Below are 21,489 nucleotides of genomic sequence, written 5' to 3'. Positions count from 1 at the left end.
TCATCTTCCTCTTTTGCTTCTTCTGCTTTCACACAAGGTTGTTGCTCATAAATCTCCTTGTTAGCCTGGGTGTTAGCAGGTGATGCTTAAGGGAGTCTTTAGCATCATATTAAAATTAGCAGTTTACCATTTATTAAATATACCTTTATTTTTACCTACTAGCTCTCATATATTGTGTTTTATTGTAATCTCTTGCTGCTAGCTAGGTTTTATTTGAAAGGTGTATATTGAAGCCAAAATGATCCTATTCTCAAGGTTTAGCATGTGGGCGAGGTGAGAAAACTATAATTTGAGGAATAAATGTCCTCCTGAATAGCTGCATGGTGATTAGAAACTGGTTAGTGTGAAATGGTCACAACAGCTACATCTGAAACGTTAGCAGGTTTGTGCCTTGTCACAATTTTCTGTACAAATTCTGTCATTAAGGAGAAACAGTTCAAATGTTAGGATATAGCTGAGTTAGATAAGAAAACTGAGAGCACTGTTATGTCTTTATGTTTATTATTAAGGTACAGACAGAAGCATGTTGCCTTAGCTTAGGACATTATAGATTAAGGATAACATTTAGTCTTGCTTTGTCCAAAGGTAACCTTCGAAACCTTGTATGACATGACATATAGACCACAAAGTGTTGAGTGACCCCTCATTTTTTAATATTTTGCTTCCCAGGAGTCAGATTTTCTTATGTTTAAAGTGGTCTTGAGCAATAGTGAGCAAAACACAGGAGTGTTTTTTTGTTAAGCCACTTAACACATGTGAATCACTCAAAGGCACCTAACCTACGGGATGAATCACTGTTGTGTCCAACATTACAGACAAATGGGAAAGAACCAAATTTAAATTGTGTTTTAGGCACTTTCTTAGTAGATGCCAGTTGTGGAATCTACAAAAAAATAAAATAAAATGCCAAGGACAACATAATTTAACAGATATCAAATAGTATTTTTGCACCAACAGGTAGATTCTCAAAGAGCTATTAGCTAAAAGCTTGGCATGTCTGTGCATCATGTGTACCCTTATAAAATCTTAGGAAAGCAGGACAATATAAGAAGCGGCAGAACTTACAAAAAACTATTTGCAGCAGATGAACAGTATCTGAAAGTCATGTCCTTAGGAAATAAGAAACAATTCCAGCAAACACCTGACACAGGACCTGAGAGATAGATTTGGCTCTTTAGTTGATCTGCTGATGACCAAACCCGCAACTTGTCTTAGTGGAAAAGTGGCTGTCAACAAGTCATTATCAAGCAAGGTAAATAATAAGGGGGGAGCTGAGGTTCTGCCAAATTATACAAGAACTGGACGGAAAATCAGTGGCTACAGGTTGGATGCAGTCTTGAATCCAAATTAAAAATTTTGGACATCATCAATATGAATGAAGGAGGCCAGGAGTGTGGTACAAAATTGAATGTCTACAGCCATCTGTGAACATGGTAGAAGCTCTGTCGTGGTTTGGAGCTGCATTTCAGCCAGTGGTGTTTGGGATCTTGAAAAAATTGCAGAAAAGTTCCAGCAGATTTTGATCCATCATGCAATAGCATCTGGAAAGAAAGAATTTCCAGCATGACAATGATCCCAAACACACTGACAGCATGCCTGGATAGAAAAAGCACGCAGTGGGAGGCTATCAGTCATGGATTGGCCTCCCCGGACGTCAACATTATTGAAGCAGCGTGGGATCATCTTGACAGAGAAGGAAATAGAAGTTAGCAAACTTCCAAAGAAGAGCTTTGAATTTCCTTCAGGAAGTCTGGAGAACTATTGCTGAACAGAGTTCAGGCTGTGTTGAAGAATAAAGATGGTTATACCATATACTCATTCCCATGTATGATTACATGTTTGAATAATCACTGCACCTATTCTCCATTTTCCTAGCAAAATATTAAAAAAATTTGGAGGTGACTTGTGACTTTCGCACAGTACTGTAGGCTACATAAAATTGGTGGTGGAACTTACAAGCAAATGTATTCAGTATTGCCAAAATACTTGCTGGTGAAGCAAATGCCACCTTTATGGTTATGTCTGAGGTAAAAGGCCATTTCCACTTGGTGTTCCTGTTATTTTGTTCATGACTTTTACGCAGGCATTCATAAAATGCATTATCTACTTTGTCTATGTGTAAAAATTGCGTTTCCTACGGTTCCTAGGGCAGTATCTCGGTTCCCCGTTGAATTTTTTAGCTAGCACATGTAGTGTGAATTCACAGCGCTCAGTGCCAGGTGCATTTGTGAGTCCTGAGGGGGGATTCTGACAAGCAACAAGAGTTCTGAGGGAAATGTTGCAGCGAAGTCACACCGCCAGTCAGAGGTGCCACACAAGTGCATATGTCATATACATGAAATGGCCTCAGGAGCAGCAGCTGAAACCTGTCACAAGGCATTAAAAGTCGCCGAGGCGTTACTGCGTGCCAAACTCGCCGTCACCCTGCCTCTCTCTCGCTGACCCCCCACTTTGTCACTTGCTGTAACCTCTCTCCTCTTGCCTGACCCTTGGATGTCACTCAGGCGCAGCCGCGTGCAGCCAGCACAGACACAGAAGGTGCAATGTGATGGTCAGGGACTGTCAAAATAAGTGTCACTTTGACTGCAGAGTGTTCCAGGTGCTCTGAAAAGTGGGAAGGTCAGTTGAGTGTGAGGCACTAGAGACTGGGCGTGTTGCTTTCATGAAGCGCTTTATGTTCAAATTGCAGCCAGAGCACCGCTGTCTTCTGTTTGTAATAGGCAATTAAAGATGAAGCCAAATTCTTATCAAAGGATAACAATAAGTCTACAGAGCCATTTAAAAATTAGAGGGAATTAAAGAACATATTACTACAATGCCCATTTCAATGTACTCTCTCATTCCTCTGGAACATTCAGTCTTTATCTTTGTTTCATATCATTATCCATCTCTACCTTCTCATCACATTTCCTGTCTTCTCTTGCCATCTTTTGCTACCTCTACCTGTTTGAATGACTCAGATTTTGGAAGAGCATGTTCAGATAGGCTCACTTTGTCCATCTAAAAAGAAAAAATCAAAGCTACTGATAGTGCTTTGCATATCTGCTCATTGCACGCTGTGTTCTTTAAAACAGCCAAATTAATGCTATATTAATTACAAGTATGTTGTAATGAATAGAAAATGTTCATGTATCTAGAGCCAGCTTCATTCTCACTCATTCTGTCTCCATTACAGTTGAAATGGTAGCATTTTTCCCTGTATGAGTCTTTAAATCTATTCCCATTCTTTTACCAGTTATAATAATCAAGCACCTTCTCAAGCTAGAGCTCGAGGACCGCAGACCACGCTGTGAAAATCCTAGACTTGTGCTGGGAAGTCAAAGCACTACCCTTTTTTTCTCCAGCCTGTGTGTGTATGTGTGTTTTGTTTTTCCAGAATGTAATTGTAATCCCTATGGCTCAGTCAATGATCGCTGTAATGGCACAGGATTTTGTATATGTAAGGAGGGCACTACAGGGCCTAAGTGTCAGGAGTGTCTGCCCGGCTATTTGTGGGACAATGGCTGCAAATGTAAGTAGAACCGTAACCCTCCCCGTGCAGCTCCTGACTGTTCTCCCCCTCAGCTGTGTCTTTCTCTTCTATTCTCTCTCTGATGTCTTTTCTCTCTGCGTGATTCCTGAAGCTTTGGCTGGAAGAAAAAGAAACAAAAAAAAAAACACTGCACACGTGCAAGACTGCCCAGCTGCCTTGACAAACACAGAGCTAACACATAACACCACCTAACCCGATATATACAAAGCCATTCCTTTCATAGCCTGTACCTGCATTTCACACTCGCTGTGGCTGCATTACCAGCGTCGAATCAGCAGGCGCCGTTTATGGCTCAAATAGAGAGAAAGCAGTGGAATGACGGGATGCATGCTGCTCGGTAACTCAGTTATTCAGGCGTGTCGCACACCAGCAACACAACAGCTGAGTCAATATTGACTGCTTGACAGGCTGCCTGTGATCTGTTTGAGTAGCCATCAACCCTTCACAGTCCACAACAGGACAATGTCATCCAACATCAACATTTTCTCATTTTGAGTTCCAGCCCATTTATTACTGTCTACACTTTATATTTCCCCTGCTCATTTTGCAGTGCATGCCCTATGTTTTTTTTTTTTTTTCAAATGTCACCAATTTTTCATAGTTTCCTTCAAGTCAAATCTCAGTGACAAACCTGCAAGAGGTAGACAAAATAGAGTAAACACTTCAGGATGATGGATTTTAACTCTCTGACAAAGAACTTTAAAGACTGAAAACATCATTGCTAACACTGTTTATGCTCCAGGCACGCATTACTAGGCCTCTTTGGATCTATCTGACTAGTAGAGCGCTGGTTTAAAAAGGCTCGCGTCAATTTTTTTTGTCAGAACAGGTGATAATTGCTTCTAATTGGCGCTCACCCACCGCGACCCATCTTTGTATCAAGTTACCTCAGATTAATAGGCCTTTTCAACACGACAGTGACATCTATTTGCCCGCCTCCTGCAGCTCAACATTAATCTCTGTCCCGACTAACAAAGGCGTCCTAAACGAGGCACTTCAATAGAGTACGAGGACGTGATTTTGAGATTAAACAGCGACTCCACACTTTTATTACATCCTACAGAAAAGCCAAAAAAAGGGAAAATTTTAATTTAAAGAATTAATTTTTGGTAGTGTAATTTATTCTAGCTTTCTTTTTTAGACAAGTTTGATCGCTAGATATTAATTCTGTGAATTACATTGCCACTGTTTGCTTCAGGTTTCAACATCATTCTCGTGTATCCGAAATATTTGGACTAGGATTGGCTGATGTCTGAGTTTTACTGACTGGAGAGAAAAATATAAGAAACTATAGTTTCACTATTTTAGAAAGTTTAAGTGTCAATCTCTGAATATATATCATTCTAAAACATTAAAGTGCAGGGAAAAAAAACATTTATGACCTGAAGCTGATTCCTGTGCTTCTTCATGTGGATATTAAGTGATCATCGGCATAAGTAGAGTGTAATCTCGTGTTATCAATTAGTGAATTTATTGGGAAACACCCAATAAATAAACAGTGTAAACTTTGTGAAAAAACAAAAGAAGGTATATCATTGTGAACATGTTTAAAACACATGGCTTAATATTCACATTACAACAACAGTTACCTCAAGGTGCTTCATATTGTAAAGTAAAGACCCTACAATAATGTTAGAGTAACTGAAACAGCACAGAGAAAAATCGATTCCATATAAGGAAAAGTATCACTTTTTTCACAACAGCAAACTCAACATGCAAGGCAGGCAATGTGCGCTCAGTATGTTCTGTTTTATCTGTGGTGCTGTGGACGGAGATGAGATTGGTTAAAGTAAAGGGCTTCACCGAAGGAGCCACTTACAGCACTCGTCACGACTTTCTGAGATGCACTAAGTTTCACGATTTCATTATGCGAACTGTATCAATACAACACGAGCAGATAGAAGCGTTTCCCATTGAGTATACAGCGAATTAGCGACATCCCCGCTGCTTATACTGTGTTTGTTAGCGTCCAACTTAAGAAAACGAATGCTTTAAAGTCTGCTGCATTGTGATTTAAATTCAGTGTAAAATGAGTCACTTGCTTTTTTTAGTAGTTCTCGACACAGAAAGACATTCATTAAAATTCGCTGTTTTTTGTGACTGTACTAATATATTCTGTGTGTACAGCGCAAAGGCACTGTCAGCATGAAAAAATCTGCTTCAAACAAAAGGTGAGAGACAGGCGTCCTAGCATGACCTGCAACGTGAGGCGCACAACCCGAACCTAATGATGTACCGAGAACGCTGAGTGGTACAAAAGCAGAAAAAAGCAATTAACGTGAAAATGTTTAAAACGGCGAAAGAATGTTTTTCGTAGAGAGGCGGCGCCAAGGTAAACAGATGGGAAGCCACACACAGCGGGAGTGAGCACGGAGCAGATCAGTTTGTATTTGTCAGATGAAGCAGTGATCAGAAAATCCACAAACATTACTGTTTGAAGTGTTTGTATGCTCTCAAAACTTCAAACTCTATATCCAAGAGGTCTGAGTAATACTTCACTTAAAAAGCTGCTAAAGTTAAAGATCCGCTCCAGACACGATGAAAGGTATAACACTGGGATTTGCATAGTAATGTGGGTCTGAAAAGAAGTTCAATTACATCTACACCTTCTCCCTGATTAAAATAGTAACACAAAAAAATCCAGAATGTCTTAACATGTAAATATTTTTTGGTCTTTAAGATTTAACTACTTGGTATAAAATTTCTCCTACATCACTCAAACAACAGCTCAGAGACATTCTCATCACATGAATTTGAAGACAGTCTCCGAAAAGGTCAAATATCTCAATGTTTTCAGCACAAACATACTTTGATTGCTTTAATATCTTTTGCCTACAAATAAAAGGCAAAGAGGTTCCTTTGTATTGAGGTTGTAATTTACTGCTTGTGCACTGACTTTTCTACATTGATCAAAGTATTGGTGGCATTTCAAAGAATGCAACATCCAAAGAAGGGGGATCTTTTAGCTGTAAATGTCATAGAGGCTGTATTAGTATGCTCATATCGAGAAAAAGAATAGCATAGTATTGCTATATTCCTGACTACAGATTTTTTCCCCTAGAGATTGATTTTTCTTCTTCTTCTTCTTCTTTTTTGGGTTGTTTGTTTTGTTTGTTTGTTTTGTTTGTTTGTTTGTTTGTTTGTTTGTTTGTTTGTTTGTTTGTTTGTTTGTTTGTTTGTTTGTTTGTTTGTTTGTTTGTTTGTTTGTTTGTTTGTTTGGTCACTGAAAAAAATTCCAGGCTCTGCTGCTCTGGCAGTAACACAAATGTGAAGTTTTTCACTGGAGTTTGATTCATCGCCCCAACAACAAATGAGCCACAAAAGCACCCATAGCAGTGCTTTCACTTCACAAAATGTCCTCTAAAGTAGGAAAGAGAACGAGAAACCCCCAGAATAATGTCAGTCCAAAACCACTGAGTGATTCTATGGCTGAAATGGGAAAACTCGACCTTCTTCTGCATCCCCGCTGCTGCTGCAGGAGTTCTGTGCGTTGACGAGACGCTGTCTGCATGCAGAGCGGGGGAAAAAATGCAATTAAAACTTAAATCTCTCGTCAAACACATCACTTTCCCAGACAGGCGCACCTAGTTCAGCGGCCCCTTCTCTAAATATTATCACTCATATCAAAAGCAAACACAACAAATCTTGTCTTTTACTGCCTGCGCCGGCTCTGTTTATGTGCAGTAATGCAAAATGGTTAATGTGAGAAAATGAAATCAGATAAAGGTGCGGGACAAGAAGTTCCTACTTCTGCTGTGTTTTCAATCTTACAACACTGAACGTGATCGTTCTTGTTTGTCATTATTTTTTTTATATCTTGATGATTTTATTGATCTTTTTTCCTTTTTTTGTTTTTTTTTAAGTCATCACTATCTATTTGTCTTTATAGTCCCTTCAGCTGATGAGTCACTCTGCTTCCAGGGAATAGCCATGACCTAAAATTTCCTTTAGAATGAACTAAAATTTCCTTTGAACAGAAAGATTCTTAAAATTATTTTAATGGGATTATTCTGAAAATAAGAAAAAAAACACTTAGCAACCACCAGTCACTATGGAGAAATCTGTGGTTGCTGGAGGTTGGTGGTAGTTGCTGTAAAAAACCCCATTCAGGCAGGCCTCCCCCTCTGTACCCAGCTGGTTGCTAGGCAACAATATGTATTTGTCAGCCTGTTGGTGAGGGAGGTTGCTGGCTGTCGCAAATCAGTCACAAAGAGGTATACAGTGCTGCACTTCTATATGATATTTTCAGTTTTGGATTCAATTTTTCAATCACAACAACAGTCGCCTCAAAGCGCTTTATATTGTAAGGTAGAATCTACAATAATGCATCCAGAGAAAAAAACAACAATCCAATCACATGACCCCCTATGAGCAAGCACTTTGGCGACAGTGGGAAGGAAAAACTCCCTTTTAACAGGAAGAAACCTCCAGAAGAACCAGGCTCAGGAAGGGGTGGGGCCATCTGCCGCAACCGGTTGGGGTGAGAGAAGGAAGACATGAGACAGGATAAAGACAAGCTGTGGAAGAGAGCCAGAGATTAATAACAAGTACAATTCAATGCAGAGAGGTCTATTAACACATGAGTGAGAAAGGTGTCTGCAAACACTTGCCAGCTTCTTGCTAAGCAGTCTTTCTGCTGTCCTCCTTTCCATTCACCCCCAGCTGGCAGCTGCAGATGACTTCCCATCCTTGAGCCTGGGAATGTTTCCTTCCCACTGTCACCTTGCTCATGGGCGATCATCTGATTTTGGGGGCTTTCTCTATATGGTGATAGGGTCTTTTCCTTACAATATAAAGCACCTTGAGGTAACTGCTGTTGTGATTTGAAGCTATAAAAATACAACTGAATTACACTGAATTGAAACAGTGAAATCAGAGACTATTTGTCTTAGTAAGTAAACGCTGTATGTTTTCAAACATGTTGATTGGAGCAGGGATACACATTTTTCCAATGGGGGTCACTGACTAGTCTAAAGTCCAGTGTGACTGAAGCCTAACCTATCAACAACCAATCAAATTGCTGAAAATGTAGTTTTTACCTCAAATTTAGACAAATTAATCGAATCTCACCTTCAAAATGTTCCAAGCTTTAATCAACAAGTTAGGAAGTGGTTGTCTGTAAGTATGGATTACTTTCCTGAACATAGACTAAATCCGACGTTGCTTATATCAAATAGCAAGTCTGATTTGGCCTTAAAGATGTGCCTTTTTAAAGACGTGATCATATCTTATCAGACTAGGATAGTTTGAGATTTTTAGTCCAAAAAAGTGGGCATTCACAACCGTGTCCGACGTCTTTTTTCCAATTATTTTTCTAATCAATTTAGAGCACATTCTGAATAAAAGCCAGTCTGAATATTCTTAGAAATTCACGTTATCATTCTATTGTGACAGCAAGGAAGGATAAGATAGACGAGACGAAAGGTTATTGTCTAATTAAAGGAGTCTCTCCTGTGTACTGATCATATCAAGGCCTCATGATTCTTTAATTAATACATTTGATCGCTCTTCCTTGTCATCTCGAGGAGACAATCTAATTACCAAGTTTAGCCGCTGCCTCATCACAGAGAGCAATCAAAGTGAACAAAGGCTTTCCATAGAGTCTGTTTTGCAGTCTCATATTGACTCATTACTGTAGTTTCTCCTGAGTGGTTGAGGTGGTCATGCAATTGATATGTCAGATGAAAAAAACAAAACAGGGGGAACAAAGATAGAGTTCAGATGTCTTATTTGGATGTAGTTGTGCATGGTAATTGGTGAGCTGTGGCCTGGAGCGAAACTTACTGAGCCAAACAGCAGCTCTCTTTTCTCCCACGAAACACAAATAGGATTCGCACAGTCAATGTTTCTTAACAAGGCTCCCATCAAAGCTCTATTTGGCTATTCCTGTGAGACAGCATGCATCCAATCCTGATTATTAGGAGAGAGGTCTTATATTTGTTTGTGATATTTATGTCCCATAGAGTTCATAGATTGCTCACCGCATTGTTTTCCACTCCTATAAAGGACTGAAATGGGCAGAAGTGGCCCCTGTGTTTATCAGTGTTTATTTGTCTCTGTTGGTTTATTAGTTTGTGCAGCGCAGCTTTGTTTGCCTCCAGCTTGTTTGACAGCTTGCCTCCGCTGGGAATAGAGTGGCCTCGGTGTCCCAGCTCTAAATATACACCAATTTTCACCTGACGTTCAGTTTGTCTAAAGTCAGTGGTGTTTGGGGAAAGCCTCGCAGGCTTTGAGGAAAGTGTGGATTTCTGTGCTGTAACGTAGCTGATTTGATGGGGCTTGAATAAGGTTTTGGTATTAAACAAATAGACGCGTCTTTTTAGATGCTGAAAAAATGTCCTGAAATCTGAAATTTGGTGTTATTTAAAGATTAGAGGCTGTAAAGTTAAACTGATGGGGAATATATGAAATGTCATTTAAGTAATAATGATGAAAAAAGACTGTGAAATAAATTTCGAGTGGCATTATACTCTTTAAGAGGTGATTAAAAGATAAAGCCAGTGTTCACCACCTTTTAATTACATGTGTATATATTCATTAGAGTTTAATAGCACTTGTATAGCGCCTAAGATTAATCTCAGCCTCTGTGTACAGTACATCTTTACCACAGCTCGAAGCAACAACATTACACAACATTTTCGCTGTCTTACAAACGTGTTTTGTTCAAATTTTACATCACATTTAATTATTTTCCTATATAAAATAGTCAATTTCATTTAATACTTTAATTTAATTTTATAATTTTACTAGATTTAATTATTAGATATGACATATAATCTATATTTCATGCATTTTACAATCCAAAATGTGCCAAATGTTGAAGCAATACTTGAACATGTTGGAAAATATGCTTATTTGATTTCTTGAGTTTATTAAGAGATCTAAGCCTCTGCACATTAAATAGATCAAAACCAGGCTGTGCCAGCTAATCTGAATGTGCTCAAAGGTTTCAAAGACAAAGAGCATTGCCCACCAGCACCCATGAAACTTACTTATTAAGGGGTGATGTTACAACTTAAAATTATTATGCATTTCAGTTGTTATAAAAGCCATTTCCCTAAAACTACACGCTTTGCCAGTGTGGGGTCATGTAGTGTCAGGATTTGGTACATGCAAATGTAGATGGAGGCCATTGTGAGAGATGTTTAGTGTCTGAGTGGCCATAGTGGAAGAAATCTGACTCTTTTGCTTGAGTCGACCCACAATTCATTAAGGGAAGTTATGTTGCCCTACTTCATTTAGTACGCAGTTAGCTTAAAAACTATTTGGTTGCACAGATTGTCAGTAGTTTCTCTTATGCAAAGACTTGAGGGGATGTTGATGAGTTAGTGATTAATTCAGCAGTGTACTGATTGTAAATTCTGTTAGGTTGCTTTTAGACTTGTTTTTGTTGTCAAGAACAGTGATGAGTTTTAGCCGTGCAGTAGCCACCAGCACAGCAGCTAGCATGGTTCTCAAAATGCTTAATACGGCAGCGTTCCCGTATAAAACAAGAACTTAAATGTGGGTTAGATATGTGAGGCTATAAAGACCAAGCCCCTCATGAGGAATGCAGTTTCATATAGGTACACTGTTGTAGATCATGCTAGCTACATGGAAGATTAATGGTTTTAGGCTACCGAATCTAACTACATTTACTTTACTGTAATTTAATGGCAGCATGTGTTGGTGTATAGATTATGGGCAAATAACCACCCATGAAATTATAGACTACACAATTAGGACAGTATAACCCAATTCCCAGTCTTTGGGCTAAGCCTTGTCTCCATATTTACTGTACTGTAACTATCAAGACCATAAATAAGCATATTTTCAAATTTAAGATTTCATAGACATCAAAAATGGAATAAAATGTGGCAACGCTTTACTTGAAGAACACTTTTTGTCAGTCTTTGATTCCATAATTGGCCATCTTTAAAGCTTCTGCTGTGATGTTTGATAATGGGAGCTAATGAGAAGAGAATCTCCTTCATGCACCAGAACACACTTCAAGTAAAGTGTCACCCAAACACGTGTTTGTGTGTTAAATTCTCACACATCTTTCCTGTCTTTACATTGCTTCCACCGCAGCCCGGGTGTGTGACAACGAACTCCTGCGCTGCCAAAATGGTGGGACGTGTATCAGCAACGTCCGCTGCAGCTGTCCAACGGGCTATATGGGTTTGCTGTGTGAGAAGCGCCGCTGCGAGTCAGAGCTGGGAGGCTGTGGGGGCCCAGATTCAGGCCAGGCTCACCTGACACCTCCATCCACCTCCAGGCTGCTGCTGCTCCTGCTGCTAGGCTCGGTTCTGCTGAGAGGGGTCTCCTGCCGGCCCGCTGTGCTCTAAAGTGACCCATTACCTGGTGGGAGTCGCACACTTCCCACCTTCTCCACCTTAACCCAAGCTCATCCCCCTCCCCTTTCAGATAATCAACAACCATTTAAAAAAGAACAACCATGAGCTTTCTGGACTGTAATGTTCTGAGCTTCTCCGCCTCCAGACTCAATGGACACTCGCACTGACAATAAAGGGAATGTGCCAGTCAAATGAGTGCAGAAGCTTTTCATTTAATTTCAAAGAATATATAGAAATAATTAAAAAGAAAAACTATACTTCTAAAAAAAAATACAGATATTATTAGAAATATGAGTAACTGAGGGTTTGCCTAACAAAAGTAAAATGAGCAGAGAATGGTGAGTCCCACCCCGACCCCTACCCTACCTCTCTCCCTCCCCCCAAAAGCCATACCAGGTACAGTACACGAGCCCCCTTCGATTTTGAGAGGAGATAACTAAAGATGACAGACTCGTTCACTTCTTCTCATATTGCCACGGCAACAACAGCTGCGACCAATCAGCTCTCGCACAAGCCGACGGTGGCCGCCGACCCCTTTGGGATGCTTCTGTGCGTTGTTAATGTTGGCTGGACTGATGCCGAAGAAAAAAAAACAAACAACAACAACAAAAAAAAGCAAACTTGTCCCCGCTGAATGGCAAAGACTGGCCTCAGAAACAAACCCGTTACACTTCAGCGTGATAACAAACAGAAAGAGGTGAAAAACCCCAGGACGCATTCTTTGCTGTCAGTGCATTGTGGATAGAAGGAAATCTGTCCGGACTGCCACATTGTGACACAAAACCTTGCCCACGTTGATCCCTCTCTGTCTCTATCTTTCTGTCTCTCCTTCGAGCTCGGCCTCATCCTCTCGTTCATCCCCCTCCCTTCCCTCCGATCCTAGTTCCACCCCCAGACGCCGCCACTGACCTGTGCTTTCGTGAACGTTACTCTGTAAAACCCTTGTTGGTTGAAAGATTCTTTTGTCCAATGTTAGTGATGCACATGTAAGAATCCCCCGTCCCATCCCTCGTCCCCCTTTCCTCTCTTCCGAAAAGATACTCCAGTGAAGCTGTCTGATTCTTTTTCTATCTTAGAGCCACCACTCTCCCTACTGTCATGGTCAGGGGATAGTATTCACCTGAGCAGACGAGAAGTGCATAGAAAACCATCAGTGTATTTGCAAGTTCTTTTCTCGACAGATCAAACAAAACAACAAAAAAACAACAAAAAAAGAGAGTCATGTAGTCCTTTTGTATCTTTGCCGAACTGTGATTGAAAAAAAGGCAACCTGTATCTATTTAAGTCATTCAAATGCAGAAGCAGTTGGGTTGTTTTTTCTCTCTCTTTCTCTTTTATTTTCACTTCCTTTTTCACCTTTTCTGTTTATTACTTTTCGTTGTGCAGTTGATTTTCCTTTGTATTGGCAACGTGCTGGCATCAAAGAATATCAGTTTACATATACAGTATTAATAAAGTGTAATAAAATCCCACCAAAGGACATTATAAATGTTTTGTTCTTGCTTTAACACTTGAGAATTTAAATGAATAAAAGGTTAAAAAATTAAGCCCGTGTTGATCTTTTGTTCATGCTAAGAAAGAAAAGATGCGATCGCTGTTTTTTTCCACATCATAAGAGCATCGCTGCAGAAATCATCCATTCAAATTTAGTAGCTGTTTGGAAATTGAAATAATGACAATTAACCACATTGTAGAAATATCGGCAAACAAACACAACAATTTTAGCTTTAATGACTTTATCAAAGTGACAAATGGAATATGCATGTTTTCTTATTTTTTCGCTATAAATGATGTCTGTATATATTAAAAAGAAGGTCTTTAGAAAACACAATTTCTATTATAGCTGGAAAAATCATACTGAGACTACATTAACATTTCAATAAAATGCAGTAAAGTCATTTCAGTCCAGACTGCAAGAGAGCACAGCCTGCATAGAATAACTGTATAATAATCTGCACAGAGACATGTTTGTGTGGATGTGTACATATAGCATACATAGTAATATTGTGTAGTTCTGCTTTTTCACAAAAGCAGCTGTTCGATTAGAACCTATTCATGCACAAATGCCTTATAATCCAAAAAGATATCATGACAATAGATCATGCCTTTCACTTAAAGCTTTCATGTACTTTATAATGGCTGCTTTTATAATCCATGCATTCACAGTCTCGCACTAATCTGCCTTTTTGTAATATACAAATAAAGTCAAACTTAACCACTAGAAATATGTGTTTATGATGTCCATGAATGCATTCCCATCTTAATTAGAACTGCACACGCAGTATAAAGGGGCACGCAGCTTCTGTTACTTCTTAAAATTGCTGACACTTCAAATAAATTAATATGCGATACGTGAAGCGAAAGCCCCAAAGAGGCAAACCTGACAAAATGATAGCATAAAAGTCTGTGTATCAGCTTTTGCGATATTTCCGTGCTATTTATCTTGAATTCAATCTGGTAAAGATTTGTTTCAGTGGGCATGCATTGTCGGAGGCACCAAATTAAATATTTACAACTATCGATGTGTCCCGGAGAGCCTGTGTTCAAAGTTTATATAGTGGGTCTTGTCAGACACTCGACAGTTCATCCATAACCTAAAATATTCAAGCCATTGCTCCGGCTTTTTTTTTTTTTTTTTGCTTTCCTTTTCTTTTCCAAGTTTAACTCAAAGGGAGGAAAAGAACTTAGGGCCACTGATTGTTCTGCTAATGCATCAATAACAAAAACAACAGATACTTGCTTCCTGGCAAGTTGGCTCGTATATGCCCGATTAATTGATTCCGATTTTGCTCACAGCCACCAACTCACATCCAAATCCCAAGAATAAATTCCATTCACAACCTTTTATTCTGCGAAACGTGGTTTTATCTAGTGAAATGAAAAAGTGAAGCCTTTTATGCCTTTTTTAACTTTTACGTTCGGGTGCTGGGATTTCTTTGTGAAAATATAATAAAAAAGACACTATTTAAGCTGTGATATTTTACTTTTCCAAAGCATGAATTTTTAAAAACACTGAGCTCCTTCCAGACACAGACAAATCTAGCTCAGTTTAACACATTAGAGACAATGACGCTACCATAAAATACGCTGGCACAATATGTGACAATGAGGAAGACCATTTTAGGGAAATCTGAAAAACTGAAATAAGGCCATATGGACAATTAAAACTAATACAACTTTCCTAAAACACTTTTGTGACTCCAGGGATGCCCTGATGAATTCAGTCAAAGTCACTTGTTTGTCAAGGTCTCCTACAGCGGCCCTAATTTTAACCATGTGTTCAGCCCAGGTGTCAATGCACCATGCTGCGTGGAGAATTAAAATAGAGTTGATGTCGTTTGGGGAGAGGACTTCATCCTAGATATCTCACCTCCAGCAGCTGTTGCCTGACCCAACCATGAAGCATCGCCGAAATACCTCGAAGCGAGCCATCTACCACCACTGGATTATCTCCCCCTGTAACGTGCTTTGTGGAAACGACTGGTAAAACGTGTTTAAAGGGGCCACGGGTGTGTTATTTTTTTTATTTCTGCCCTGTAGCAAAAACAGCGTGGAATTTATCTATGGGGAATCTGTGACTCAGCGAAGGCATTTCAGCTGCAACGGCAATAGATGTCTTTGAAAGTGCTGTAATTAGGTAGAATTCTCCTGTCATATAACATCCACTGGTGTCACTCACAGGCCACCGACGCTCAGAGGGGACGAGCCTTTTTGTCACATTTTCGAAGATAAAAAGGTGAGTGTCAAATCAAAACTTCAAGGACTTTGCAAGGTGTCTCGGTGCAACAAGGCAGACTCAAAGAAATCAGATATTCTTCAGTGCCTTAGTCTCTGATCTCAACCCAGTAAAGTAAAACCAAATGCAGAGAGAGCCCCACACAAGCAGCACCTGAAGGTAGAAGTAAAGCCCAGGCCGAGCATCTCAATAGCTAACTAACAAAAGATTTTAATGTATTAAAAACGATTTATATATATATTTGAAATTACAGAAAGTGTGTCCAAGTACCTTTGATCCTCTGAAAAAAATGTATTTTCAGAAAACTTGAACTCTGACTTCTGGCCTTGCAGTCAATGTCACAGACTTTTAAACTAATCTGAGATTTTGGTATCAACTTGAAAATCCTAGGTGACTTCATCCTCAAGTTATTGCATTCACACGATTTTCAGAAAACTTGACTTCTGACCTCTGACCTTGACCTTGAGGTGTAAATCACAAAGCTTCAAACTCATCCGAGAGTTTTAGTAAACACCACACCGTTGCATTGATTACATCATAATATATATCAGTTTGAAAATCAAATCCTATGTTGTCTTTTCTTTAAAACCTCTGAAAATTGTCCAGATAATTATGCATTTAACTGTATTTCCTGTACAACCATACTACTCCTTTTAAAACAATACAGCAAACATTATAAATTTACTGGTTCTTATACAGCACTTTTCTACACTACTGGAGCACTCAATGCGCTTTATACAACATGTCTGATTCACCCATGCACTTTTTTATCTAACATTTGCACATATTCACCCTCCATTGGATGCATCGGGGAGCAACTTGGGGGTTCCTTTGGCATGCAACTGGAGTAACGAAGAATCAAACTGCCAGCCTCCAAATTAGCAGATAACCCGCTCGTCCTCCCGAGCTGCAGCAAGCCATAGCTTGTAGCTTTGAACATCCATTCATAAAGTAGCATGTGGCCAGAAAAAAATGCTGTTTTCCTTTGGATTTTGGCCCAATTCTTCAGGAAAATGCATTAAATCCTAAAAGCTTTGCAATGTTTTAAAGCTAGTTGTTAACTTCTCTGCTGTTTGGAGTTGGATAAGCAGTACAGCCTACAGTCAGTTTTTAGAAATGCAAAGCTGCAAACTGCAGAGCAGTAAGACTGAACAAAACCAAAGCTGAAGGCCGAGCCAAGACAATGAGCAAAAAGTGTTGCTCAGGTCTGAGAACCTTGTATTCATTCATATTTAGACAATAATCATAGAGACTACTGCACTGTGCATGTTTCTCTAGCTAGCAGACTTCTAACAGTAAAAGAAAAAACACTGCATCGTGACATTGTTTAAGATAAAAGAATAGTACCTGCAGGCATCAACAGAAACATCACACATGTCAAACTGGTTTCTTTTCAGTGTATTTTAGCATCAGTGTCTGTACTTCAAATGTTCATTGACTGATGCTTGGAGGGCGAGTGAACACAAGCCTAAGTACACTCACATTAGGTCGGGCTGAAAAGAATTTACTTTGCCCCAGCACTATTATTCCCGCTATGGTTGTGATGTGTTTGTTTGCGCGATGATCAATGCACTTATCGAACCGCACGCAGCACTTATTGATCAGTGTTTCTTTTTTCTACAGTGTGGGTGCTGAGTGGCCGCTGCTTTTTTTCTATTGCCCGGTTTTCTCCACAGTGAGACCATTAATGGATACTAAGCTGCTACTCAGCTGGAGGCCTTTGCAGAACGGGACTGAAAGTCTTCCATACCCATATTTTCCTTTAGAAATAATTCTTTTGAACAGCTGAAAACTTTTTTTTCTTTGTCCCACATCTTTTTTTTTAATTTATTTCTGAATCACACTGGCATTAGCAGGGTAATCTCACTGCTTGGCTGACTAATGAATACTTTCAAGGCTCCATTTTTCAAAGCTACAGATGCCTTTGGAGGCCAGGGCACCTGAGAGTTTCCACGGTGATGTTACCACAGCAATATGTCTCCCTTCTGGTGATTAAGTGTTACACATCTAGGATTTTTAATAGCTGCAGTGTATTAGTGTTGTGTCCATTTTTTTCTTCGGGGAAATGTTTTACTGTCATAATTCCATTCAATTCAATTTTATTGATATATCACCAAATCATAACGAGAGTTGTCTCGACGTGCTTTATATTGCAAGCTGAAGACCCAGATACAAACAGGCAAAACCCCAACAGTCAACTTACCCCTTTGAGCAAGCGCCTTGGTGACAGTGAAGGAAAAACTCCCTTTTAACAGGAAAAACCTCTGACCAAACCAAGCTTAGGAAGTGGAAGCCATCTGCCACAACCAGTTGGGGGAAGACAGGTCAAAGACACACTGTGGAAGAGTGCCAGAGATTGAGGAACGACACATTCAGTGATATTTTTGAACCAGTGCAACCAGCAGTACCAAAAGCCTGGTTTTGAATTAGTATAGTCTTAGTATCTGTGGTATTGTGCTTTACTGGTTTTTATCCCTTGCTACAATAGGAACACAACTAAGTCACTTTGCACTTCTAAAAAAGAAAGTTATTCACTTCATTGTCTTGTGAATTATATGCAGTCAGTCCACTCAGTTAATTTAGTTTGGGCCCCTCATTGTGAAAGGGACACAGCACATGTTACACAAAGTCACTGAGAAGTGAGATTGCGACTTGCAGTGAGAATTTTGCATGGAGAAAAGCCATCGGGGTTGGAACTTTTTATTTTTTCATACTTTTTCCCACAACTTTAAAATTCTTGACACCCCTGATGTGTTTTCGCGGGGAAGTGTTTGAAATGTAAAGAGTGAATTCCCATTGTGGCTCAACACAGTTGATGGATGTCAAATACGGCTCTAATGGCAGGGAGAGTCTGGAGTGAAGGGGAAGTGACACAAGCCACCATCACATGGTTAGAGCAGGTTTGATGTTGCAGTGACAGGCTTCTTCTGCACTGTGAATGGTTGCACCTGGAAATGGAAACCACAGCCAGATATAGCTTGGGATTCCATGAATGGAATTCCAATACACCTAAGGAATAATCGTCTGTATGTACCCGGATCTGCCGGAAATGCCTCGCTAATGTTATGGGTGCATATACAAATATCAGAGGGTGCGTTGGTGGTTCTTTGTGTCCGGGGATGGGCGTCCAGGTGCACACCGGCTCACTCCTTGGCGGCCGCTTATCGGGGCCTGGAGCCTGGGGCTCGCTCGGGCCACTTCGGAGGTGGGGTGCCCCCGGCCTCTCGGCCTGGGGCTCGGTCACTCAGGCACAGCTGGCTGCCGGCGGAGCTCACGGGCACGTCACTGCAACTCCCCCTGGCTTCTGCTCCGCGGCTGCTGAGTGAGCCCTCATCTGGGACTCTCCTCAGCTCTTTCTGGGACAGTGGCGCAGCTGCCCCTCTGTTGGTCTTCCTTGGTCTCTTGTGTTCTGGGGGCCTCTGGATGTCTGGAGTTTTGATCTCCTCCATACCTGCTTCATGCCCTGGAGGACGGGGCTGTGGCCCCCCCACACCCTCTAGCAGATCATTACATGAAGGAACCTTTTAAAAAAACAAGCGCGTCCATGCTCACAGGTGTACACACGGGTGATCACACCCACAAACTACACCCTTTTTGGCTCCTACCTCAAAGCACACTGTGTTCTGTTGATCTTATGTGCTGCACAATAATGTTTAATATTTAGTATTTACTGTTATATTCCCATATATCATTGTGATGCTGTTTATTCTATTACTCTTGTTCTCTTCTGCTTGTTTTCTTTTTTCTTTTTCAGCAGGTGATCCAGGTGATCGATATATGCATTTTTTATTTCTTTTTTTTTTCTGCTCATTCTGTTGGTTTTTGTTTTTTGCCCTTCTCCCCCGTCCCTCTTCTCAGCTGTTTCTCTTTCCCTCTTTCTTTCTCCCCTTCTTTCCCCCAGTCAAGTCTGTCCCGTATTCAGTAAGTGAAAATAAAATAAACAATAAAAGGTGAATCAAATGGACCATTACGGCAAGGCTGGGATGGTCAGTTTGGTAAAGTAAATCCGTTGGGCATCTTTCTTTGCCTTTAGACAACAATTCTGATGGCAAAAGAGCCAAACGGGACAGGCAAAAAAAAAAATTTAAAAAAAAATCAGAGGGCAACACAGAATGCCTGGGGCTCATTTTAAATGAATATTAATGAAGACTGGAGTATTATGGTAAATGCGGTTCAATTTCTAGAAACCAATAATTCTAAAGTACACGTACACATTATGATGAGAGGAGACACAAAAATCCAAATCACAGTAATGTGTAATTTTTTCTGCATATTAGTTGTACATTAAAAAAGACACAAGAAGGACTTTATTTTATGCACACTGAGGCTGTTTATGTCATTTCGGCACCTTGGGCATGAATGGAAATAAAGGTAGAGTAGGCAGTGCTGCAGACACCTATACATTGTCTGTGCTTGTTATCTCTTAGTAGAGATGTAGTGACTGCTCTTAGGGTGCGGTCGAACAGTCACACTTGTTTAGGATGGTTCACAACTAAGTGAAGTGACTCAGAAGTACGTGGATACAGACAAAAGTACTGGGCCACTACACATTACAACTACAGGAGGTGCTCAGCCATTAAAAACAGTGCCATGACGCTCCTGGCACACAGTGCTGTCCTGATGTTAATGCCAGAGGAGGTTTGCTCTGCACATTTTGAGTCACTGGTGACTTTTTTTGCACTCTGTGAATTTGCTTTCTAACTTTAAATGATCGCTTCCACTTTTCAGTACAATGACTTGAAGCAGCAATTACAGTCGGTTACAGCCTGGTGCTGGAACTCGTGGAACTCTTCAGAGCGACCCATTCTGTCACGAATATTTGCATCTTTCTTCATATAGTGTATCAGTGAGACAGCTGTAATAAGACCATCCTTTATCAAAGGAGAAGAGACGAGGAAAGAACTATTATATCCAGGCGTCATTGAAAACAATCAACAAAGCGCATGTGAATATTCATTAATGAGTGTCTCATTTGATGACACAACCTGCTGATATGCTTTGAATCTTCAACAACAGGCTTTGTTAGAGTAAATCCTCAGCTGAGCAGTGAAGGTTAGGCTGCTGTGATAAAATCTGCTTCTTGTTAAGGTGTTGGGTTTTGTAAAAACTTAAAAAAAAGATTTAACGATCAAAGTTGACCATGATTCAGCTTGCAATCATTATGTCTGTCATGGTAGTTTTAGTATTTATTGGTATCGTTTCTGCATCCAGGGGTATGGAGTTTTCGATACAGCAAATACCCACAGTCACAATTCACCTTGTAAAAATCTCTTTCACAAATTTCCTTAAATTAAATACATTTTCCATTCATGTCAAGTTAAAGGAAGCTTGGGAAACAGCGGCTTTTCAGTTGGACCCACAGCCTTTTTTTGGTTTGGACACAGGAAGTGCCAGACCAGTCCAGGCCATTTTGGACTCCTTTTATAGCTCAGTTCCTGGGGGGATGTACCAAGTGTGGTATGAAGGATGGGGACTTTTTTCTGATGTTTGGAGAGTGTGCTGATTGTAAACTGTTTGAGATCAAGTTCACTGTCTTTTCTGTTGTTATCGTTGTCTTTGGAGTAAAATACTATGGATTGCTGTAAATCACTTTAGTGCTTAATTGTTGTTTCCTGTAGTGTAAGGAGCAACTGACTCTGGGCAGCAGCTGCAGCTCTTTTGAAGTTTCACTGTGTTTTGGGCAACACAATGAAACGCAGGCTAAGCTAGCTGTATTGCCAGGGGCCAAACTAAAATAGGGTATAGCCCAGTGCAGCGATGTTTCCGCAAATATGAAGGTTAGTTTGATATTCCCAGTTATTTTTATTATTTTTCACCTAGATTCTTAGCTTGACTCTTTCTTCAGTTGTGACCACTGTGAATACTGTCCCAACCCACTGCAATAA

At 40.2% G+C, this 21,489-nt stretch overlaps 1 protein-coding gene across 7 annotated transcripts in view; it reads left to right on the top strand.

Moving 5' to 3' along the window:
* ntng1a (netrin g1a) overlaps positions 1–13,415 on the top strand; it is a 125,463-nt gene extending 112,048 nt beyond the window's left edge. For all 7 annotated transcript variants that reach the window (XM_082547004.1, XM_082547009.1, XM_082547008.1 and 4 more), the window contains one exon: positions 11,603–13,415. In XM_082547004.1, coding sequence (XP_082403130.1) covers positions 11,603–11,859 — 257 coding nt within the window. In that variant the 3' untranslated portion in view covers positions 11,860–13,415. The remainder of the gene's footprint in view (positions 1–11,602) is intronic.
* The last annotated feature ends 8,074 nt before the right edge of the window (positions 13,416–21,489 follow it).

Source organism: Aulonocara stuartgranti (assembly GCF_965226115.1).
Source record: "Aulonocara stuartgranti genome assembly, chromosome: 9".
Lineage (NCBI taxonomy): Eukaryota > Metazoa > Chordata > Actinopteri > Cichliformes > Cichlidae > Aulonocara > Aulonocara stuartgranti.
The sequence above is the reverse complement of the archived record's forward strand: the minus strand, read 5'-3'. Positions and strand labels throughout refer to the sequence as shown.